The following is a 20,048-nucleotide window of genomic DNA, read 5'->3' on the forward strand; positions in this document are numbered from 1 at the left end:
GAAGCTGATTCAAACGCTGCCTAAAATTAGCATGTTCAGGATTTCAGAGAGGGCAACTGAACCATACAACAAAAACCACACATGTAAATACATCACACTTTTTTTTCCCCTCCTGATTCTGCCTTAAAATAGGCTGACAAAAAAGATTCTGAATTATCATGAGAAAAACCTTCATGGCTGGCCTGGTGAGCAGACAGATGAAATCACATTTTTGAAGTGCAGGGCTACTCACTGAATTTCCATGGATAATTGTAAATGCCCTGTGCTCTGCAGCAACTGGAGAGGCTGGACTGGTTTGGCTGCAGCAAATGCACCTTTATCAGGGATTTAATTACCCTGATTCTTGGATAGGTTTCTAGTGCTGAACTTTGTGCTGCACTGTTGGTTTTGCTATGGGTACCTGAGCCAGATCCTTTGGAAAAGGCAGGGTTTTATCACCAAGTGGTTATTTTGGTTTGGGGCTCCAGTTAAAGAAAGAAGTGCTACATCTTCTATTTTGGGGAAAAACAAAATAGGCATTGTAGCCATAAAATTAAATTCTATGAAGAACTTCAAGGATTATGTAACAAATCCTGTATGTGTCTGTGCTTTTTTTTTTTTTTCCAAAATAGAGTATTTCATTTATTCAATTACTGTGCTGAGCAAAGAACATATTTCAGTGCATATATAATATACTTATGCTATGGTCAAACATGCCTGTACATGATATGTAAAAAGGGAAAGCCTCTCTCTCTTTCAGTTGAACAGTCTTGAAGTCAAAGGAAAGCATTCATTCAACAAATGTTTGAAGTGGCTTCCTTTGACCCCATGTTACTGAAAATTCAGTTAACATTTGAAACATTTCCCATTGCATTATAATCACAAATGCAAATTTTAATGCATGCAATTGGGAATATCAATTTATCAATCAATAAAATGTTTTCTAGTAAGTGGAAATATCTGTTCACCTGTTGTTTACACAACTCATGAAAATGTCAAATGCTAGAGAATATTGCTTAAAAAAGTGACAATTTTTCTGTCATATGAAGACTGAAAATATTAATAAAAATTGTTCCTCTGTAAGAAAAATACAGTCATTTGCTTTACTGCTTATCTTCTGTGTTATTTATCTGGTACCTCAAATTGTGAAGGGAGACATATTTTTTGCTTATGAAAAAAGAGTTCATTGAAGAAGGCCAAAAATGGGAAAAACACAGGTTTCTTTCTACCTAGTGCACTACTGAATCACAGCAGCTGAGTCATATTCCCAGCATTATTTAGAATTAGATTCAAGATGATTCGCTTATTCTGCCAGTGGTTGTCATATGGAAGCAAGTGCATTAATCTTTCTTTTCTCTTATAGCTTAAATAAAGACCCCCACTGCTATCTTTTCTCCAAGCCTCATCCACAATCTAATAAACTATTCCACTGGAGGGAGAAAAATACACCAAGGCAAGGCAACACAATTCATCTCCCCACAGAGGAATGCGAGGGAGGGAAAAATGCCATCACTGCACTGAGACATGCCGAGATCCCAAACTGTCCTAATGCACAATCCTGCTCTCCATCTCACTGGCTCTGCTGCAGGCACACCTTTCTTATCATGACAAGCAAGTCACTCATGAACCTGGTTTGGGCCTCTTTGACTGTCCTTGATCTCATCTCCTCTTCAGTAGAATCTTCTTGGGATGTGGGAAGTGCAGAATTCAAGTTTTTTAGCAAATACATTCATTCTGAAAACATTCTCATCACTAATGAAGAAGTAGAAGAGGTGAAGATGAATAATGTTTTTAATTTCTGTATGTTTTCTATCTGCAGATTTATCCCAATTATTTGTGATGGAGGACAGAATTCTATGCTGGAAGATGATTAACCTCCTTGCAAGGCACTCAGCAACATATTTGTGATTTGTGTGGCATGTTAGTGATTTAATTTCCATGAAATATGCATCCCAAAACTTGGACCATTTCATGCACAACTATTTTCAAAGAAGTACTACACTTGACTGCATTTTTTCTAGTAAAACAGCTGTTTTTCTGGTATTTTCAATCTTGTCATATTTATCTGTGAAAGTGATAAAGTTAAACTGCATAACACTTTGTGAAAAATGCAGCAGCAATTTATCCTTAGCATATGCTTGTCATTTCTTTCAGTGAAAATTTTTCCAGTGTTTCTGGCTCCCTTGGACTAGCTCTTAAGATTTTTCTCTCTGTATCTTTTCCCTGTACAATAATTAAAAAGCTTCGGAAAAGAAAGGGTAAGAAGCTGAGATGACAAAATAGACACAATAATTCAATAAAGAAAGAAGACTTTAATTTCTTACCAAATTCTTCTTCTCCATCCTGGTCATCTATTAAGCCTACTGAGACTCCCAAATCCATGCATTTCTTGCTATGTGCCTTTGACTTCATATGTTTTGTTAAATTGCCTTAAGGAAAAAAAAAAAAAGAAAACGTTATCTGCTCTGTGAGTATACAAATGTCTACAAATATATGCTCAACGTGTCCATCTCTTCTTCAGGTACATTTATAACAACCTCATAATTTGATTTCACACTTGCTAGAACCTTGTCCCTCAATGCAAGCTGTCAAGGGCTGCAGGAGATTCACTATCCTGAATGCTACCAACTCACTGTCTACATTTAGGAAGATTTTTATTGAGATAAAATAGAAGAGGATGGAAATTCTAAATTATTATGTGTTTTATACTGGTGTAAGAGATCACTCCTTTGTTTATGGCAAAGTATAAAAAGGGGTGATTCAGTCTTCAGAGTCATACTGACAGAAAACTATCACGTGAAACTGAAGTTTGTATCTTGCAGCTCTTCCAGTATTTGATATATTCTATTTTTACTGTAAACACTTTCAATGCCAACTTAAGCAAACATGTTTATTTTATTCAAAATCAGAGCATGAACATACTTGATCTGAATCTCAAAAGTGAATGTGCAGCTGAGAGGCCCCACAGGCTGCTCTCCCCTTCTCCTTTAAAAAGAAAATATGGTAAATATCAAGAAATGGCTAAGAGTGGCTCAGATCTGTAAATTATAAAATGCATGTTACTAGAAGTAACTGCCCACCTTAAACTTCACAAAAAATGTTTCTTGGAGGTGTTTAAATAGGAAAAATTAAAGTGCAATGCTGATCTTCAATGGTTATGGAATACTTTATTTCTGCTTTGAAATGAAGGTGGTAACTCATCCCAAATGTTGAAATAATTGTTGTGAACATAATTGACTCACAAATAGCGAATTTTCCAGTCTTTGCACACTTCATGAAGCTGCTGGCTATACTGTCCTGTCACGAAGAGTGGCTTACCAAACATCAAACACACAACTGTGTGACCTGACTGCCAGCAGCAATGGCACAAGCCAGGCACAGCATATGCAGAAGAGGATGTGAATACAATTATCTGCTATGACTGAAACCAGGGAGATCTTTACATGGGCAGAACTTAATTACTTGAACTCGGCCAGCACCCCTCCTCTGCAAAAACCATAATGAGAATTTACTGGGTTTGCACTCCAGCGTTTCATCATAAAGGCAATATGATGACCCAGCCTGTCAGGATGCAGTAATGAGTTTTGACACATCTGAAGCCTATTCATCCCACTTTGTGCAGCACTGCGTTATTTCTTGGAAGTCTTCCACCCAACCACTGCATAGTCTCAAACCCACTAAAAACACAAATGTTCCTGAGGTTACAGCTTGGGGGAAATTGTTGCTAAATGATGTTCAAAGCCAAGAAAAATTTTACTGTTTTTTTTTCTGAAATTATTTTGGCTGTGAACTCCTGTCTGTTTCACTTGAGTTCTGGATGTACCACTGTTTAATATATTGCCTGCATAAACTGGGATACACTTTAGTATCTAGAGTTATAAATAGGCTTTAAAAAGTAGACATCCAACTCTGGGTCTTAGAAGGTCAAGTGGAAAGTGAACCTTTGTCCTTTAAGAGCTAAAAAAAAAATAATTTCAATATAGTAATTTATTAGAGGCCAATTTCTTTCCTAGAGCAATTGGTTGAGTGCCACTACGAGTACAATATACGTCCACCTCCTACCTCCAAAGGACACTGTAAGGGATTTAAAATTCTGTGTCCCATCTCTGTCTAGGGTGAGCAGCTAACCATCTCACTTGTCTTCACCTAACCTTCATCATATTCCCATGATTTCCCTCTTCCACTCCAATTTCTCACCCACTGTGGCATGCCAGACAGTTCATTCATATGAAAATGTGATCATATAAACAAATATACAGAATACAAAGGAAAAGCAGGAAATAAATTACAAATATTTGAAGCATTAGATAATAAAATGCCACAGAGAGGGAACCTCTTTAGTTCATGAACAGTCAACTGAGAGAAGAAAAGAATTGTACTTTAAAGTAGAAAGAAAAAAAGGGAAAAACATACCCAGTAAAGTAGCCTTACCTTTAGTTTTGAAGGAAAAGTTGCAGTAATTGCAGTGGTAAGGACGGACATCGGTGTGTGTGCGAATGTGCTTCTTCAGCATGCTGGGCTTCTTGCAACGTATTCCACACTCCTCACAGATATACTTCCCTCTCCCTCTCCCTCTCACATACACATAGTCTTCATTTGACTTGTACCTAGTAACAGTACCATGAGAGAAGGCAATCAGTTGTAATGGAAAAATAAGTCCAGCTAGAAACCCTCAGCTACCAGAATTTTTAAAATAACACATGAGATGAAAATCCATGACTGACAAAACCAATCATGCTCTTTGCCTGCTCACTCCTGCATGTATTTGTTAAATTCATATCTATATTTATCACTAGCTAGTCATAGACCTGTTTAGGAATAGAAGCTAATCTTTTTAAATAAAGGTACTGTTGATACTAAGTATTTAAAGATTTCAAATTTCCTCTTAGCAACACAGGAACATATCTTTTAAAGGTGTCAGTTCTTGGAAGCACGTTTGAGCACCGTGAGGGAGCTTTAAAAGATCATCTTGGAAGCTCTGCCTTGTGCAGAAAAGGAGTAACATTAGTTACAATGATGAGAAAGTCTTTAAAACTCCCTATCAATGTCCTCTGGACTCAGCCTATGGGGACTGTCTCTAGATAGAAAAAGTCATTCAGATTCAATTATGCCCTTCATATTTCCACTCAAGGGTGCCAAATGTTGTGTTACACTTTTGTGACCTGGTCCTTGAAATGTCTGCATCTGAGCAGAGACACAACAATATTTTACCTGGGCAGCTGGTAATGATTTAACTGCTGGCCTAGACTAGATTCAAATTGGGAACCTAATTGGGTACTAATAAAGTAACTAAAGCCCTAGAGTTGACCATTGAGACTAATCAAACATGAAGTATTTATGCTACAAAATTTTACAGGTGTTACTGGCAGTTTTCTATTTAAAAATCTGCTTTTCTATTTAAAAATTTTATAAGATTTTGCACACAGTGCAACACTGTAGCTAAAGCAACAGATATTTACATCAGGCAGCAGGTTTGAAGTATTATGGTGCAGGGAGGAGGGCTCTCAGTAAGTATTTCCATGGCACTTTTCAAATCAGAGCTCTCCAGCCTGTGTATGCCACAGCAAGCTGCCAGACAGAGATGGCACTGCAGGCTGCTCCTTAGCCCCTGGACTATTTCCTCTCCAGCTACAGTTATACAACCTTGCTGCAGAATAGGTATTATTTATCATGTAAGAGAAACATAGGAACAGAATTTACATTTCTGGCTGTATCTAGCTGCTCTTAGCACTGATTAATGCTCATTCCCTGGGAAAAAAAAATGAATCGCACAGCCTACTGTTCTTTATTTTATTACCCCTTCTCATAACTCTCATGGCTCCATGCTACTGATGACTTTCCATTTTTCTTGGAAACATAAACCAACATCCACAGACCACAATACAGCAACTGTTGTTTAAAATAAATCAATCAGGAAGCAACATCTCTGCAAAGTCTAGAATCTAGGAAAAAAATCTTCCCAATGATATCTAGTATACAAAGTACAATACTTGCCCTCCATCAAATATTTTAACTCTTCTTGGTACAGTTTTGATAAATGAGTTTTCTTTATCATGTTCAGTGCTCGATTCAGAGTTTTCCTTATTGCTGAATTCAGTTGGAGTCAATTTTTTCCTGTTTAAACCTCTCTGAAAGAAAATGAGATATGCTTATCATTAAAATTAGTGTCTTTCATATGCTATTGAAACATACAAGTTATCGTGAATAAAAGCATCATAAAAGCCACAATTCTAATAATTGTTTTTTAAAACTGTTAAGATACATGAAACAAAAAATATCTTTCGCTAAACTTCTTCTCTACTAGGCATTGCCTGTTTGTGGGCTGCTAAATCTATACAGAGATTATGGCCCTGAAGGAAACCAGGAATGCTTTGAGTCTGAAGCAGGACATTCCTTTTCCTTGTCCTGGGAAGATAAAGATTATGCTTTTTAGCTCACAAATAGCCTTCAGAGAAAGATGTGTACAATCAAACCAAAGTGCTTCCTGAACAGCAGCACCTGGACCAGCCTGTCTGCTGACCCCTATATCCAGATACAACAGCACCTCATGGCCTGCAGGAGCTGCCTTCCCATGGCACAGGCAGAGAGGAGAAGGGTGGGAAGGAGGGGTGTAGCTAAGGAGGTTATTAACAGGTAACATTTCTGAGTGCTAATGTTTTTCAAGAACTACAGCTCTTTTGCTCTGGAGACTGACAGCTCCCCATTTGATGAGGTTATTAACAGGGGTTCCAGAACCCTCCCAAAGCAAGATTCCACACTTAATTTCCTACTGCCAGACCAAATTACAAGAAGAAGCATACAGTTGTCTAGCAGAACAAGATTTTATTTCTTCATTTTGCTTGATTATTAGTCAAGGAACTTTTTTTTTGTTTGTTTTAAGGAGAATGAGTTCCTCCAACATTTGCCAATTAAAATCTACTCCTTCCAACCCTAGGATATTTATAAAATGGGCAACAATGAAGGAATGATCCAATTAGCCAGCAATTATTACAGCTATATTTATAAACTGTTCTACCCACGTAGCTGGCACATTTACCTCATTTGCTCATATTGATAAGTGAATAAAATGATGAGAGGAAAAAAAAGTCTGGCCTTATGTTTTTCACTCATTATAAAATTTAATGCTGTAAGCTTATGAATTCTTGGCAAGAGGAATGACTTCACTGGCTGGCTTAAAATGACTGATCAGTTATGCTGGTTGTTACATACATTGAAGGGTGACATCATTCTGGCACCCGGTTCTTGCCCGTTGTCCTTCATGCAGCCTCAGACACTGCCTTCACCTCTAATTCTCACAGGATAAGGAATTAACACGGATCAGAAGAAAAGCATCTTCCTATTCAATTGAAAGCCCCAGGAAGCTGCACATGCACAAGCACTACCCCAGTCCATACACCCTCACACAGCCCCCCGCATTGATTCAGGCTGCATTTTCAAACGTCTGAGCCCTTCTACCAAAGCACACATGACAACTCTGCTGCCTGTGTGCAGGAAGAAAGAAATTTCACCCTGCATGTTTCAACAGCATTCATACAAGGTGAAAGGAGATGATGGTCTGGATGAGAAATATCAGAAGTGAAGCCTGCTCCAATAATCACAACTCAGCCATTCTGCAGTTCCTATACACTACCTGGCACACAAACTGCTTTTGTGTCCACTGCAAACAAAGAGTAACAAGGTGAGATTTGTAGCTTAACAAGAAGAGAGCTGTGGAAAATACAGAATACACACAATAAACCAAACACATGAATATTTCCAGCAGCTGAAATAATGCAATCTTTTAGTGCCTGATCCTTCAATACTATATAGCATTTATTTTTTTCCAGATTTATTTTTAAGTAGTGAAAAGACAAAGGAAAAAGAAAGATTACAGAAGTTTTAGATCCACGTTGTTATCCAAACTATGATGAAACTGTTACAATAAGTTGCATATTTACAAAAGTATTTAGAATGAAAAAGCTATCATGAAACCAAGTACTTCTCATGCTCCCACCACCCAATCTTTCTTTAAACACATGTCTATGTACAGATATAAGACAGCCCAACTTATGTGTTAAAATTATTTTACCTCCTCTGCTGTACTTAAGTTTAATGGTTATTTGCTGCTTTAGGAAATTGCTCCAGTGCCTTGGACATGTAAAATGCTGATATCAGAGTAAAAGAAACACTGAGTTTCCATCACAGAAATCTACAGAAATCCCACTGACAATGAAAAAAGCAGTCTGTTTAGCTTTTTCTGAAAAATTTCAAACTGATGATGAAAATGACTTGGCCCCTCTGTACATTTTAAGAGCAACCAGTCTCTAACCAGAACAGGTTTCTAGTGTGGAAATCCTTTAATGAACCTCACCTGAAATCTCCCCAAGCACCACATGAACTGGTGGAAAGGGCAGAAAAACAGCAGTGCTGGAAAATGCTCCTCTCTACGATTACTTCTGCCTTCTGTTTTTTAAGAGACACTTGTCTCTCTACTGCCATAGAGAAAAGGGCCATGATTCATTTCTACTTTACTCATTTTGCTCCAATTTAACTCTACTGTCCTCAATTACTAATATAAAACTGAAAAAAAATTGCTCTTAGGGCTGTCCAGAGACCAGAGTTCAACAGATACTTCTGGTACCTTACAACATCTTTTGGAAAAAAAACATGCTTGCAGCCTGAATAATCAAAATTATAAATTTCAGATTAGAATATTCATTAAACATTTTTCCTACTGGCACACAGTCACTTGGGGAAAATGTTTTTAATATCTTTAACCTTTTACTAGTTTACACATAAAAATCTTCTGCATTTAACTACTTTCCAGTGGTGAGCTGGACTGTTGTGGCATATCATCCAAGAAAGGAAAGTTTTTCACAGTTAGGAGAAACTTTCCATTCTTCAGCCTACCCTTGCTCAAAAATCATCACCCTGGAATACTGCACACACTACTGATTCACTTCAGTGAGAAGAGCCAAGATCAATGTGGAGGCTTGAGAAAGATATAACACCAGTGAATTCAAGTGAGAAAAACTGGTGAAAAGTAGTAATAAATGGAACAATAAAATAAAAAGAAGATGGAGATAAAATAAGCCTTTTCCATGCAGGTGAAACCTCCTGTTACATTTTAACATGCTGCACTCATTCCAGGAGCTTCTTTCACAATAATATTTTGTGGTTTGTTTTCTGAATCACTGGAACGTGGCAACTTCACCTATTGCCTCTGAGCAGTGAATTGTGAAGAGCAAACAAAGTCCCTAGGTTCCTTTTTGTTTGCATTTTGTTCACGTGTATCTTCCTTTCCCATGGTACCTATTGTTGAAAGAGCTGCCTTTTTGGGACAGTGATTAGTAGCGGTTATGCAGCAGCACGAGGTGTCTGTAAACATGGTTTAGTTCTGGGGGCAAACCCAGAACAGTTCAGCAAGTTGCTTTATCTCTGTGAGAAGATCAGCAGTTAGAGCCCCATGAGCAGAATACACCAAATGAGTCTGGAAAGGGCTACAGGTCTGAGAGAGGAGGTGAGACATAACAGTACTGCGTTTTTATTATTATTCATAAATTGGATTGTGGTAGCACTTCAAGCTCTGTGTCAGATCAGCATTAGAATGTGCAAACCACTTGAGCAAACACAACCCCCAACACCTGCAATCCAAACCATGGTTCCCCAAGGAACTCAGGACCCTGCCAAGCTTCTAAGCAGGAAATCAACCACTTTCTTTTAGAATTATTTGCTATTTCCTTTGTTGGTTTTGTTTGTGCTGGGTTTTTTGGTTTTGTGTTTGTTGGTTTTTTTTAATGGCTTGTTAATTTCCAAAATGATCACCAACACTCAATCCTCAGACTCCAACAAAAAAAAAAAAAAAAACCAAAACAGTGGAATTACTGGGCCTGAGCTGAGGAACTTCAGTTTTTGCTTTTTTTAAATATGGCTTCTGTGAGGAAAATTCCAAGCTGGCATCAGCTATTCCATTACCAGGTCTAACTGGAGACTGGTAACACAGAGGTACACTGTAACAGCAGCAGAAACATCATTCTGGAAAACAGCTGAAATTCTGCTACTGTAATCATTAGAAGGGAAAGCAGACAAACTCCGGAAGTATTAGATCAGGTCTCTGAAATTTTTTACTTCTGCCATGGTACACCTTGCTCATGCAATCTGAGGTGCCAATTAAACTTTAATTGGTGCTATTTGCTGCACTTTTTTCCTTAGTAATGGCTCCAAGCAAAGCCTGTAAATCAGCCCAAGCAGAGCTTAAAAACTCTTCATTTCCATCATGCTCATGTGCTTCATTCAAAACATCAGCAAGAAAGACTGAAGCAAGATTAGTAACTGTGTTTCTTTTGTGGCAGAAGCACTGCAAATGTACCTGACAGATGCCTATTACAGCATTTAAGCACTCCTGGAGTGTTTTAAAATGGTGCTGTCAAAATATTTTAAGAAAATATTATTATCCATTATTTTTGTTCTAAATAGAATTTGTTTGTACAGAAAATCTGTTTTTCAGGAGGCATACAATTGCTTTGCTATCACACAATTTCTTCTGAAAGACTGTTCCTCAAAAATAAAACAAACATGACTTGATGACCCAAGGATGTGAGACTTGCCTTAGAAAGACTTGCTCAACTACATGCAATGAAAAAAGCTAAACATTTGTTTCCTTTTTGTTTTTTTAAATTTAGCACTATTTAAGTGCAACATCTCATAAAATATATGAGGAAGCAGACTGAAAAAAAAAAAAAAGCAGTAAGAGTTTAAACCAAGGCAGCACACTAACATGGAACCAACAAGTTGATTCAACTACAGCCCCAAAACCAAAATCAGCAGCCTGTATGCATTTTCTACAGGGAACATTATGGATAAAGTTTTGAACTCCAATCTAAATGTTAGCAAGTCTCCCACTGATTTCAGGAGGACCACATTTAACTCCACTGTCCTTTTGGCCTTAAAGGTTTCAGCATATCTTCCTGAAATTCTGAAACTACTTCACTTACCACACAGTTTCTCTTGCTATTGCTTTTCTCCCCACTGACAATGTTGTATCTTAGCAAAACATTTAGACACAAACATTCCAGGGTGACCTCTGACAGCAGCAGTTTCTGTTCCTCAACACCCACACAAACAGGGGTCTTTTCCCGAGCCTGTGGAATGTCTCCTCTAGAGTGACTGCTGGCTTATGGACCCTGAATCCCAATGTCTGGGACCTTTTGCTGATGGCAGAAGAACAAATTTCAGTTACTTTTACCCCCTTGCCAAACCATTTCCATGACCTGAAGGATCATGGAAAAAGGAAGGTCTATGGCTTTGTGGATGCCCTGTTTTTGCTAGCTCCAATGTGTTTGGCACCAAAGACACAGTGTATGCAGTGCAGAGGAAGGAAAAGCATGAAACCATGCTGCACGCTTCAGAGAGCTTTACAACTTCAGTAGATGGTACAATAAAATCCACTACTGGGTCCATTATAGAGACACAGACACCTGCTGCCATAATGCAGGGCTAAGAGCCATCATCACCCGTGCAGAGTGGTGGTTCAATCACTAAGAACACCAAATCCAGTCTAAACCAAAGAGCTTTGGTCCTCTCTGTAACAAAACTGTCCAGCAAGTAAAATCTTGATCACATCTGTGCAGCCCCAAAACAGCTAAGGAAATAACAAGAGCCTATTTTGCTCTGCCACTTTGGACTCTGGAATGATGTGGTTTTTTTATGTGGGTCACAACCTTTGCCTGGATTATATTCCTCGGCACAAGATTTAATGTTATCTTTGGAGCCATATCAATCCAAGAAGTTGTCAGTGGTTTTATGGCAGTGACAATTTTGTCTAAACCTTGCTATTTTTGTCATTATTTCACACCGCTGATTAACCAAGGTGGAAGAAAGGGAAATGTTCCTCTCACAATTAGATGATCAGTGATGGTGAAAACTGTTTTCATGGTGTATCTGTGGACACCTGCTCAAGCTGAGTACTCGTTTGAAGCAGAAAATACCCTTATTGTTCTTTCCTTAGCTGAATTTTAAGGTAAAATACGTAATTATGATCTTAAATTAAGTTAGAAGTGTTTAAAAAATATTTATATCAGACTTACTTTGTTCTACCCTTTGCATGACAAAAAAATAGCCAGACACATTTCTGCCACAACACTCAACACACAGATTTAAGCCCAGGAACTAATTCCCATAAAAAATGATAAATCCTTATTCAATTAGGTTTCCTAATTGAATTACTTAAGATCTTTTTAGCAGTTTGATTCAGCATAATTAGAATAAATAAGCACATATATGGTATGTGTCAGGCATATTACATTCTCTAAAAGAAGAAGAAGCATGATTTCCAAAGCAAATCCTCTGTAAATTATCAGTATACATCAAACATAGCTTAAGTACCTTGGTCAAGCTGTTCTTCCACTTGCTTGAATAGACCAATACATCAGATCTGGGGTGAGTAGTTCTTGCTAGAGTGTACAGTGGCTTTTCAACTTTTTGTTTGGAATTGAGGAGGGAGAGAGCTACCTTTGTTGACAAACCGAGTGGATTGGGGTTGTTGGGACTAATGGTCCATGTAGAATAGGCAGAGATTTTTTGATCATTTTGCAGCAGGTGCAATGGTTTTCTCTTCATGAGGTAACACCAGGTAAAATTTGTTGTGGTCTTGAGGCTTGGAAATGACAATCTCTGCAATTCTCCTGCATTCATCACAGCCAGTGTCACTACAGGATTTGCTTGGCCTGGGCTGCTGATGTGGGTACTCTCATCACTGTTAGTTGGGGACCTTCTTTCTTGGCTGCTACTTACAGCCTTGAGAAGAGAACTGTGGCTATTCACTGGAGACAATTCAGAAGGTTTCCTAACTAGAAAAACTGGTGATGTGGAAGACTTAAGGTCTTCAGATTCTGGTGACTTTTTTAGGGTTTCTGAAACCCCAGTGTCAGATGATTGATGGTCAGGCAGGTCTGAAGTACTGGCCTTGCTGCTTTTTTCATGCTGTGTAACAACATCAGGATCCAAGAGGTGATTTTCAAGAGGCTCTGTGGTGCAAACCTGTCTTACCAAAACTGGTTTCTTTTGCTTACTAGTCGGGTCATTAGATCTAATGTTCAGTGAATGCAATGGTCTAGCATCTGTCATACAAGCAGCTCCACTCTCATCTTTAACACGTTTTTGCTGTTTTTCCATGGCAATATCTAAACTGTTTGCTGGGGAAAGCATTCGTTTGCTTGAAGCTGTAACTTCTGGCTGAGGGAAGAGTCCGCTAACTGGCACTTTTTGAATGATATTTGAAGAGCTTGACAAAGGTGAATTTCTGGTTCCACTTTCCAGTGGTGAATTTTCAAATTCAAATGAATTTGGTAAAGTCCTCTGATGATCTTTGTGAGATTTTGGCAGCTGAGTTTTGCCTTCAAGCGTTGGCACCATCACAACATTTGTTTTGCAGAGGGACTGATTTCCCTGATCCTGGGTCACTAAAATGTGAGGCAGGGGTGTAACAGTTGCGAAGCCATAGGATGGCATGCTGCTCTGAATACGGACGGGAACCACAAAAGGAGGAATCTGATGTATCTGACTGCTGCAGTTATTAGGAACAATTTGCTTTAGAGGAGGCACAGAGTATGGATTAGACAGGTCAGAGAGTTTTGTCTGCACTTCAAAGGAAGATGCATTCTGGTCCACCCCAACTTGACTCAGAGCAGTCTGAGTTGATAAAGTATTTTTTAGTAATTTAGAAGAGTATGGCTGACCTATATGTAATGTTTTAACTTGAAGTTGATACTTTGGAGCAAAACAGTCCTTTTTTTCATCAGGATGACAAGAAAGTGAGTATGTGCTTGCTTGCTCCCCTTGGGCTGATGTTTTAGTAGACGGCTGAGAAGGCTGATGAGTCAAGGATGACTGGCCTTGATTATTCAACATGTGATCTAGAGGCTGCTGAGGTGAAGACAGGCTAACAGGATTACAATTTTGAATAGTTGAATGAGGTCTGGAGTTAGTCTGTGAATGCTGAGTACTTGAAGGAAACTCCACCGACGGTTTGCCAGAGGTCTGCAGCCTGTGCAATGGCACTGTGGGCACATCTGTGGCATGAGCTGCCTGCAATGAAGAAGTCGATTTCACTTGAGGCTGTTGATTTTCAGGAGCAATATTTAAAGATATTTGTCTTACAAATGGCCCCCTTCTCCTTTCTAGCAGAGGCACGTGTCCAGCAGCTCCGTTTGCAGACGACACTTTTGGAGTGGCTACCTCTACAAGCGGGACAGGTTTTGATGGAGACATGCTTCCACAGTCGAAAGACTTGCTCCTGTAGTCCACAACCTCCATTGAGGGCTGCGTGCAGCTAATCTGCTCTGAGGCAGCACGTCTCATTTCCCGGTAATGAGGTCCAGGCACTGCCAGTGCGTGTGAGCCACCAGGAATCATGAGGAATTCTGACGACTTACTAACGGGCTCTGCTTTGGAAGGGTTCTCAGCCTTTACAGTTTCATCTTTATCAAGTGAAGTTGAGAAACTGGAGGCATGAGACAAGCTACTCTCCCGACTTAGGCTTCTAGAAAGTGTGGAGTCAACACTGGATTCAGCAGATGAATGTTCCATTTCAGCCAGCCGAATTCTCTTCTTCTTCGGCGGAAGCTTTTCTGTTGGTAATTTTGACAGCGTTTCACTGCGTTGTGGCCAGTTAAACCTTTCTGTCTTTTCTGGGTCATTGCATTGGTTCTCTTGCTCTCTGTCTGGTTCTTCTGTGACCAGTATTTCAGGAACCTGGATGTTATGCTGGCGAACGAGTCTTGATGGCTGAAGTGGCGCACTTCTCTCATTAGAAACTAATTGGCTTCCCTGAACTTCCCCTCTAGGTGGTTCTGATGACAAGGGTTGGTGACGCTGGGGAGTGCTAAGATGAGAGTGTCTGTCTTCTTGGATTACAACTGTATTCAAAGAGCGGTGCTTTGCACCCTTGTTGGGTTCTTGAGAAGAAACTGGTGATACTCTTTCAAATGACTCTGATTTCTCAAATGAGCTATTTCTGCTCAGTGAATTTGTGTGCTGTATTACTGAAATGCCAGTCCCTTGTCTTTTCAACTCCACCTTTTCTTGCACAGCTGAACTTGCCTGCTTTTCAATGAGGGAAGCCATCTTTGGCTCAGTAGTCTGATCTGTGCCACGAGCCACAAGCTGAATTTGGGAATTCTGAAGTACAAGTTTGCTTGGTTGTTGTGATCCTACCACAGTTGTGGCACTGTGTTTTGACAGACTGGAAGAATTTGCTGGCTTGCTTTGGCCTTCTGTGTTCTTCGATGGTACACTCGTATCATTTTGCTGTGGGTCGTCATCATCACCAACACTTTTCATTTTCCTTCTTTTCCTTATCTGGGGTGTCTGCTCCCAGACACCAGTTGAAGTTGTGACTCTGTAGTGTAGAATTTGAGGCTGTGTACTGTTTGGAGCAGTTTTGTGCTCAGGCTCTCGGATTGCTGCTTTAGTTTTAGGTCCATGCAACTCTGAACAATAAAATTTCTTGTGGTTTTCAAAATTTTCCAGTTTTCTATATCTGTTCCTGCAGGTTTCACATTCAAACATTGTTCCTCGCACCTGAGGGGACTTCTTTGTTTTTTCTGAATTTGATCCCTGTGCCAGAGATTTGCTCCTTTGCAGTAAGGATTCATTTGATAAATTACACCCCAGATAATTTTCTTCTACAGATCGCACAGGTCCAAGACCTTGGCTTTCACCAGTAGAAGAATCTTCTATTGCTGCCTGTCTGACCAGGGTCCGAGGATGTCCACCTTGGTTCAGTGGAGTAGCAGGTCCCGACACAAAAACGTCATCGTATAAAGAGCCAATTTTATCATCAAATGACTGGCTTCCTCGAAGAGGATGAGAGGGAGGTATGACATTAGGAGGTACTGCTGAGTAACTGGTGGTAGGCATGGAATTACTTCGTGTTATAGGTAAACAGTCAAGGGATGGTACAGAAAGAAGAAAAACTTGCTTGGATTTCTCAGTGGGTGTGAAAGGAGACTTTGGTATATCAGAGCTTGAGCTAGTTCTTCTTCCCATGGGCTTTAAATCAAACTGGAAAGAATCCTTAAATATGTAAGATTTTGGTGAATCTATGCTTCCTCTTCTTGAAAGAGATGTTCTTCTTGGTTTCACACTATCTAACTGTTTGTCATCCACAACAGCTTCATTATCAGAAATTAACTTTGAGATACGCTCCTCAAGAGTTTTTGTTGCCAAGGGAGGTCGCATTTGGCCAGAGAGAATCAGATTTTTGTCAGCACAAACAGTTTGTACCACTGATGCTACCATGCCACTTGCTCGTGGCACACAGGGCAGATTTTTATTTGGATCTTTCTCAGAGGTCAACAATCCCCTTACAAAAGGAGCTGGAGGGCTCATTGTTTGATCGGCACTTTCGGAACGAGAGAAATAACCGGAATCAGTACTACCTAAACTTCTAGGGCTCAAAAGACATTTTCCTTGCTGATCTTGAGAACCATCAGTAGCCTGTTGTCTCTGGAGTTGAGCATGCACTGGTCCTCCTGTAGATCCTGGCTGTTCCTCTAACAGGCCTGCTTCTACTTTCTGATGCTGCTTTATGTCATTCTCCTTGAATGAGGCTGTTAAATTTGACTGAAGGGTTGTGACTTTAGAATCTCCTTTTCTCTGTGCTGCAGCAAGCTCAGGTGCTGGCTCTGTCACTTTTGGACTATCGGCCCTCAATGGAGAAACATTTACAGAATGAACTACTACTTTTGGTAATGCTGCCCTTATTTGAGGTTCTGCATCATGTAATGAAGAGTCACCTGATATACAGTCTGGGTTGCTTAATGTAATAGGGCTTCCTTTCTGCAGTGTTTCTGCATTTGAAATGACTTTCACTAATTGTGCAGGTTCCAGTTCTTGATCATCTTGTCTTTCATCTGCCGTGCCTTCATCTTCACTTTCACCGCTTTCTTCCACATCAGAATGAATGCTAAGTGCTTTGTCTGAGTCATGAGATAAGAAGAGGCCACCTGAATCTGGTTGCAGGACAAGTCCAAGTTTGATAGCGTGTGCATGAGATTTTTTGTGCTTGTAGAGATTGCTTTTGGTTTTAAATGAAAACCCACATGTCACACAAGGATATGGTCGCTCTCCAGTATGGGATCGGATGTGCTTTTGGAGAACACTGGGCTTGGCACAGGCCCGATTGCAATACTCACAGACGTATTTCCCTAGCTTTTTAGGCTTCTGGTCTTTCAAGAGGTTACATATTTGTTCTACGCCATGGTTTACAACTGATGCTATCTGGGCTGAATTATACACGGGACCTATAGACAAGTGTGTTGAACTTGATGTGTTAATTGACAATGGTGAAGACGAACTAGCTACTAAGGGGTTTTGAGAAAAAACCTGAGTTACAGTGGAAGATGAGGTGTGAACGACAGATGAAGTTACTGCTATGCTGTAGATCTGCTGGAGCTTGGGGTTTTCTTGACTCTGCTGTTGCACCAGCGACCTAGTTAAACTTGGACACATAACAACCTGGTGATTTTGCTGACTGGTTTTAGTAATAAGGTCTTGTGAATGAGAAACTGATTGGCCTTGTGCTTGTCCAGTCTTGGCTGTTGTTGCTACATGCACATTGTTCAACGTACATGGGTAATAGGGAGGTCCAGCTGCAAACTCCTGCTGTGACAAAGACGACTGATTTTGGACACTTATTGTATTGGACGTGAGACTAGAAGAGGTGCTTACAGTTTTATTTGGTCTCAGTTTCTCTATCTGCATCCCATAAGGGGGGCACTCTTGTGCTAAGGTGTTCAGTTCAGGCTCCATAGCTTTTAGTAAGACATCGAATGCAGTACGCGTACATGGGGATGACGTACTGCAATCAACAAAGTTAATACATTCATTACTGTCAGTCTTTGTATTACTTGATGAGGAGTTTGAGGGAGGCTTCCTCTCTGCTGGGTTCAGGTGGTTTGCATCAGTATCCCCTGCTGCCTGTTTACACAAATCTAAGGACTGATGCATCAGTGAAAGCTTTGTCTGCATTGATGTCTCAGATTTGGTTGTTTCAACACTTATCTCACCTGCTAAGTGCTCCCCCATTTTGTTTGGTACATTGATTTCCATTTTGCACGGGCAGGTGATCCTGTGCCGTGGCATGTTCGGAGGCATCTGGAAGAGCTTTTAGCGGTGAAGGGTCTACATTTTGCTTAACCTTGGCTTCAGCAGGGTTTCTCAAAGGCGATTTTGGTATTTTTTTAAGATGGTTCTCAGAAACAATCTTTTTTCTTTTCACACCCTTAATTGTATCTTGGGTTCCTCTAGTACCAGCATCAGTGATTTCTGTGAAAACACAAAAAGAATAAAAAGAATTAAAAAAAAAATCAAATTGGATAATGGAGTATATTTTTTATTTATACCGTTTTACCATCTCTAAGTTTCAACAGTAAGCCCTGGGGCAACAGGACTGTCCATCTCTCCAGCCGCCAATACTTTCAAGCTAACAGTAAAAGTATCTTAGAGAAGATCTACTATGTTTTCATCTAAAATGAGCAATGCTTTCTAGCTGATGCTTGAAGACATTACAAAAGTAATTCACCATAGGAAGTGCTTCAAAGTAAATGTAAGAAAAGGAAGGCCACTGAAGGAATATTTCAGCAACTCCTTTTCAGACATGTAAAAGAAGCCTCTCTCTTGCACTAGTTTAAGAATTCAAATCATTATAGGAGGAAAACGAAGAACCAAGACACATATGTCATGTTTGTCACTTTTTCCATCTATATGTTCCCATAGTCAAGGAATGAACACAACTTCCTCATGGTTATATTTGTAAGTAGATTTATCATGGAAATGGCACAACCACCCACACCATCTGTCAAATACTGTATTTCAGAGCTCCAATTACTGAATTTCAATAGCATTTCAGATGAGCAGCTACTGTGGATGAATAAAATCATTCACACTTAAATGACTTCCTATTTGTGCATCATGAAACAAAATAAACTAAATTTGAATTATTTCATTACTAGCTACACTTGTTGCTGATTTTAAGCAGATATGTGTGCAGAGTTTCAGGGAGGTTGGGAATAGCAAATGAATTGGAGCATTATTCAGCAGAATTATTTTGTAGGAAGCACTACTTTTGTATTTGTAGACAGTCCAATTCCCTCTGTAACAAAAAGCACAAATAGACTGAATTTCAGTGTTGATACACAGAAGCCTTTTTTTTAGTGGATACCCAAGTTACACGTCCTTGTCTACCTCAAATGTAGAATAATCTATCAGCTAATTTGGTTTTTTTTACTTCTATCCTAACATAGTCAGAGCCACTGCCTCCACTAGCATCACTGGTAGGGCAGAGGAAGCTAAATATTAAATGGATGTAAATTCACTTTTTAAGGCTTTAACAACTCCTTCATGATGCTGTTAGCAAACCCCCTACTTGTCTGACTGCCAATATTAATAGCAAAGGAGGAATCCGATGTGACTGATGGCTCTGGGAAGGTTCAGACACACGCATTTTGGGAAGCAGCACTTAGTAAGCAGTTTTTCCTGCATAAGTAACTCAGGAACAGAGGTTTATGTGCAGTTCTACGTGAAGAACAGCCCTACGGTAACACATAAAGGGATGAAATTCTCACAGTCAAGGAGGCACAGGCAAGGAAGCACAGGCAAGGAAGAATCTCAGATTTCCCAGTACTCATCAACCCTACAGCCCCTTGGACTGGCACACACTGTACTTTTGCAGAAACACCAGCTGAATTCCATACTGTGGTGGAAAGAAAGCCAATGCATTGTGTGCATCTGACAAGAGATACTGCAGCTGATGAATCCAGAGTGAAATTCCTGTTCCATTTAGAGAAAATCCAGGCCATGCTTAAAGCTTGCCTAGCACAAGAGAATCCAAAGTGACCAGTAGGGAAAAAAAGCAAAGATGTTATGCTTTCTCCATGCCAGAGCACAACCCAACTGGGATGTGTGGTAATGCCAGATACTTGGAATTTCAAAACCTAAAATCTGCCTCAATGCCAACCTAACTATACACATATATTCAGTTAGGGTGAATGGATATTCAGATTACTCTGCAAACTGAAAGATTAAAGACT

At 39.7% G+C, this 20,048-nt stretch overlaps 1 protein-coding gene and 1 long non-coding RNA gene across 2 annotated transcripts in view; one reads left to right on the forward strand and one right to left on the reverse strand.

Moving 5' to 3' along the window:
- Window positions 1-1,444, forward strand: part of LOC118684274 (uncharacterized) — a 51,208-nt gene extending 49,764 nt beyond the window's left edge. The window contains exon 4 of the long non-coding RNA XR_004979796.1: window positions 1,343-1,444. This is a non-coding gene — a long non-coding RNA (uncharacterized LOC118684274). The remainder of the gene's footprint in view (window positions 1-1,342) is intronic.
- HIVEP1 (HIVEP zinc finger 1) overlaps window positions 1-18,119 on the reverse strand; it is a 31,653-nt gene extending 13,534 nt beyond the window's left edge. Inside the window, exons 1-4 of the mRNA XM_036379059.1 lie at window positions 12,343-18,119; window positions 5,974-6,107; window positions 4,411-4,586; window positions 2,304-2,408 (exon numbers count right to left, since the gene is read on the reverse strand). Coding sequence (XP_036234952.1) covers window positions 2,304-2,408; window positions 4,411-4,586; window positions 5,974-6,107; window positions 12,343-18,114 — 6,187 coding nt within the window. The 5' untranslated portion in view covers window positions 18,115-18,119. The remainder of the gene's footprint in view (window positions 1-2,303; window positions 2,409-4,410; window positions 4,587-5,973; window positions 6,108-12,342) is intronic.
- Window positions 18,120-20,048: the final 1,929 nt, after the last annotated feature.

The sequence above is a fragment of the Molothrus ater genome, chromosome 1, assembly GCF_012460135.2.
Source record: "Molothrus ater isolate BHLD 08-10-18 breed brown headed cowbird chromosome 1, BPBGC_Mater_1.1, whole genome shotgun sequence".
Lineage (NCBI taxonomy): Eukaryota > Metazoa > Chordata > Aves > Passeriformes > Icteridae > Molothrus > Molothrus ater.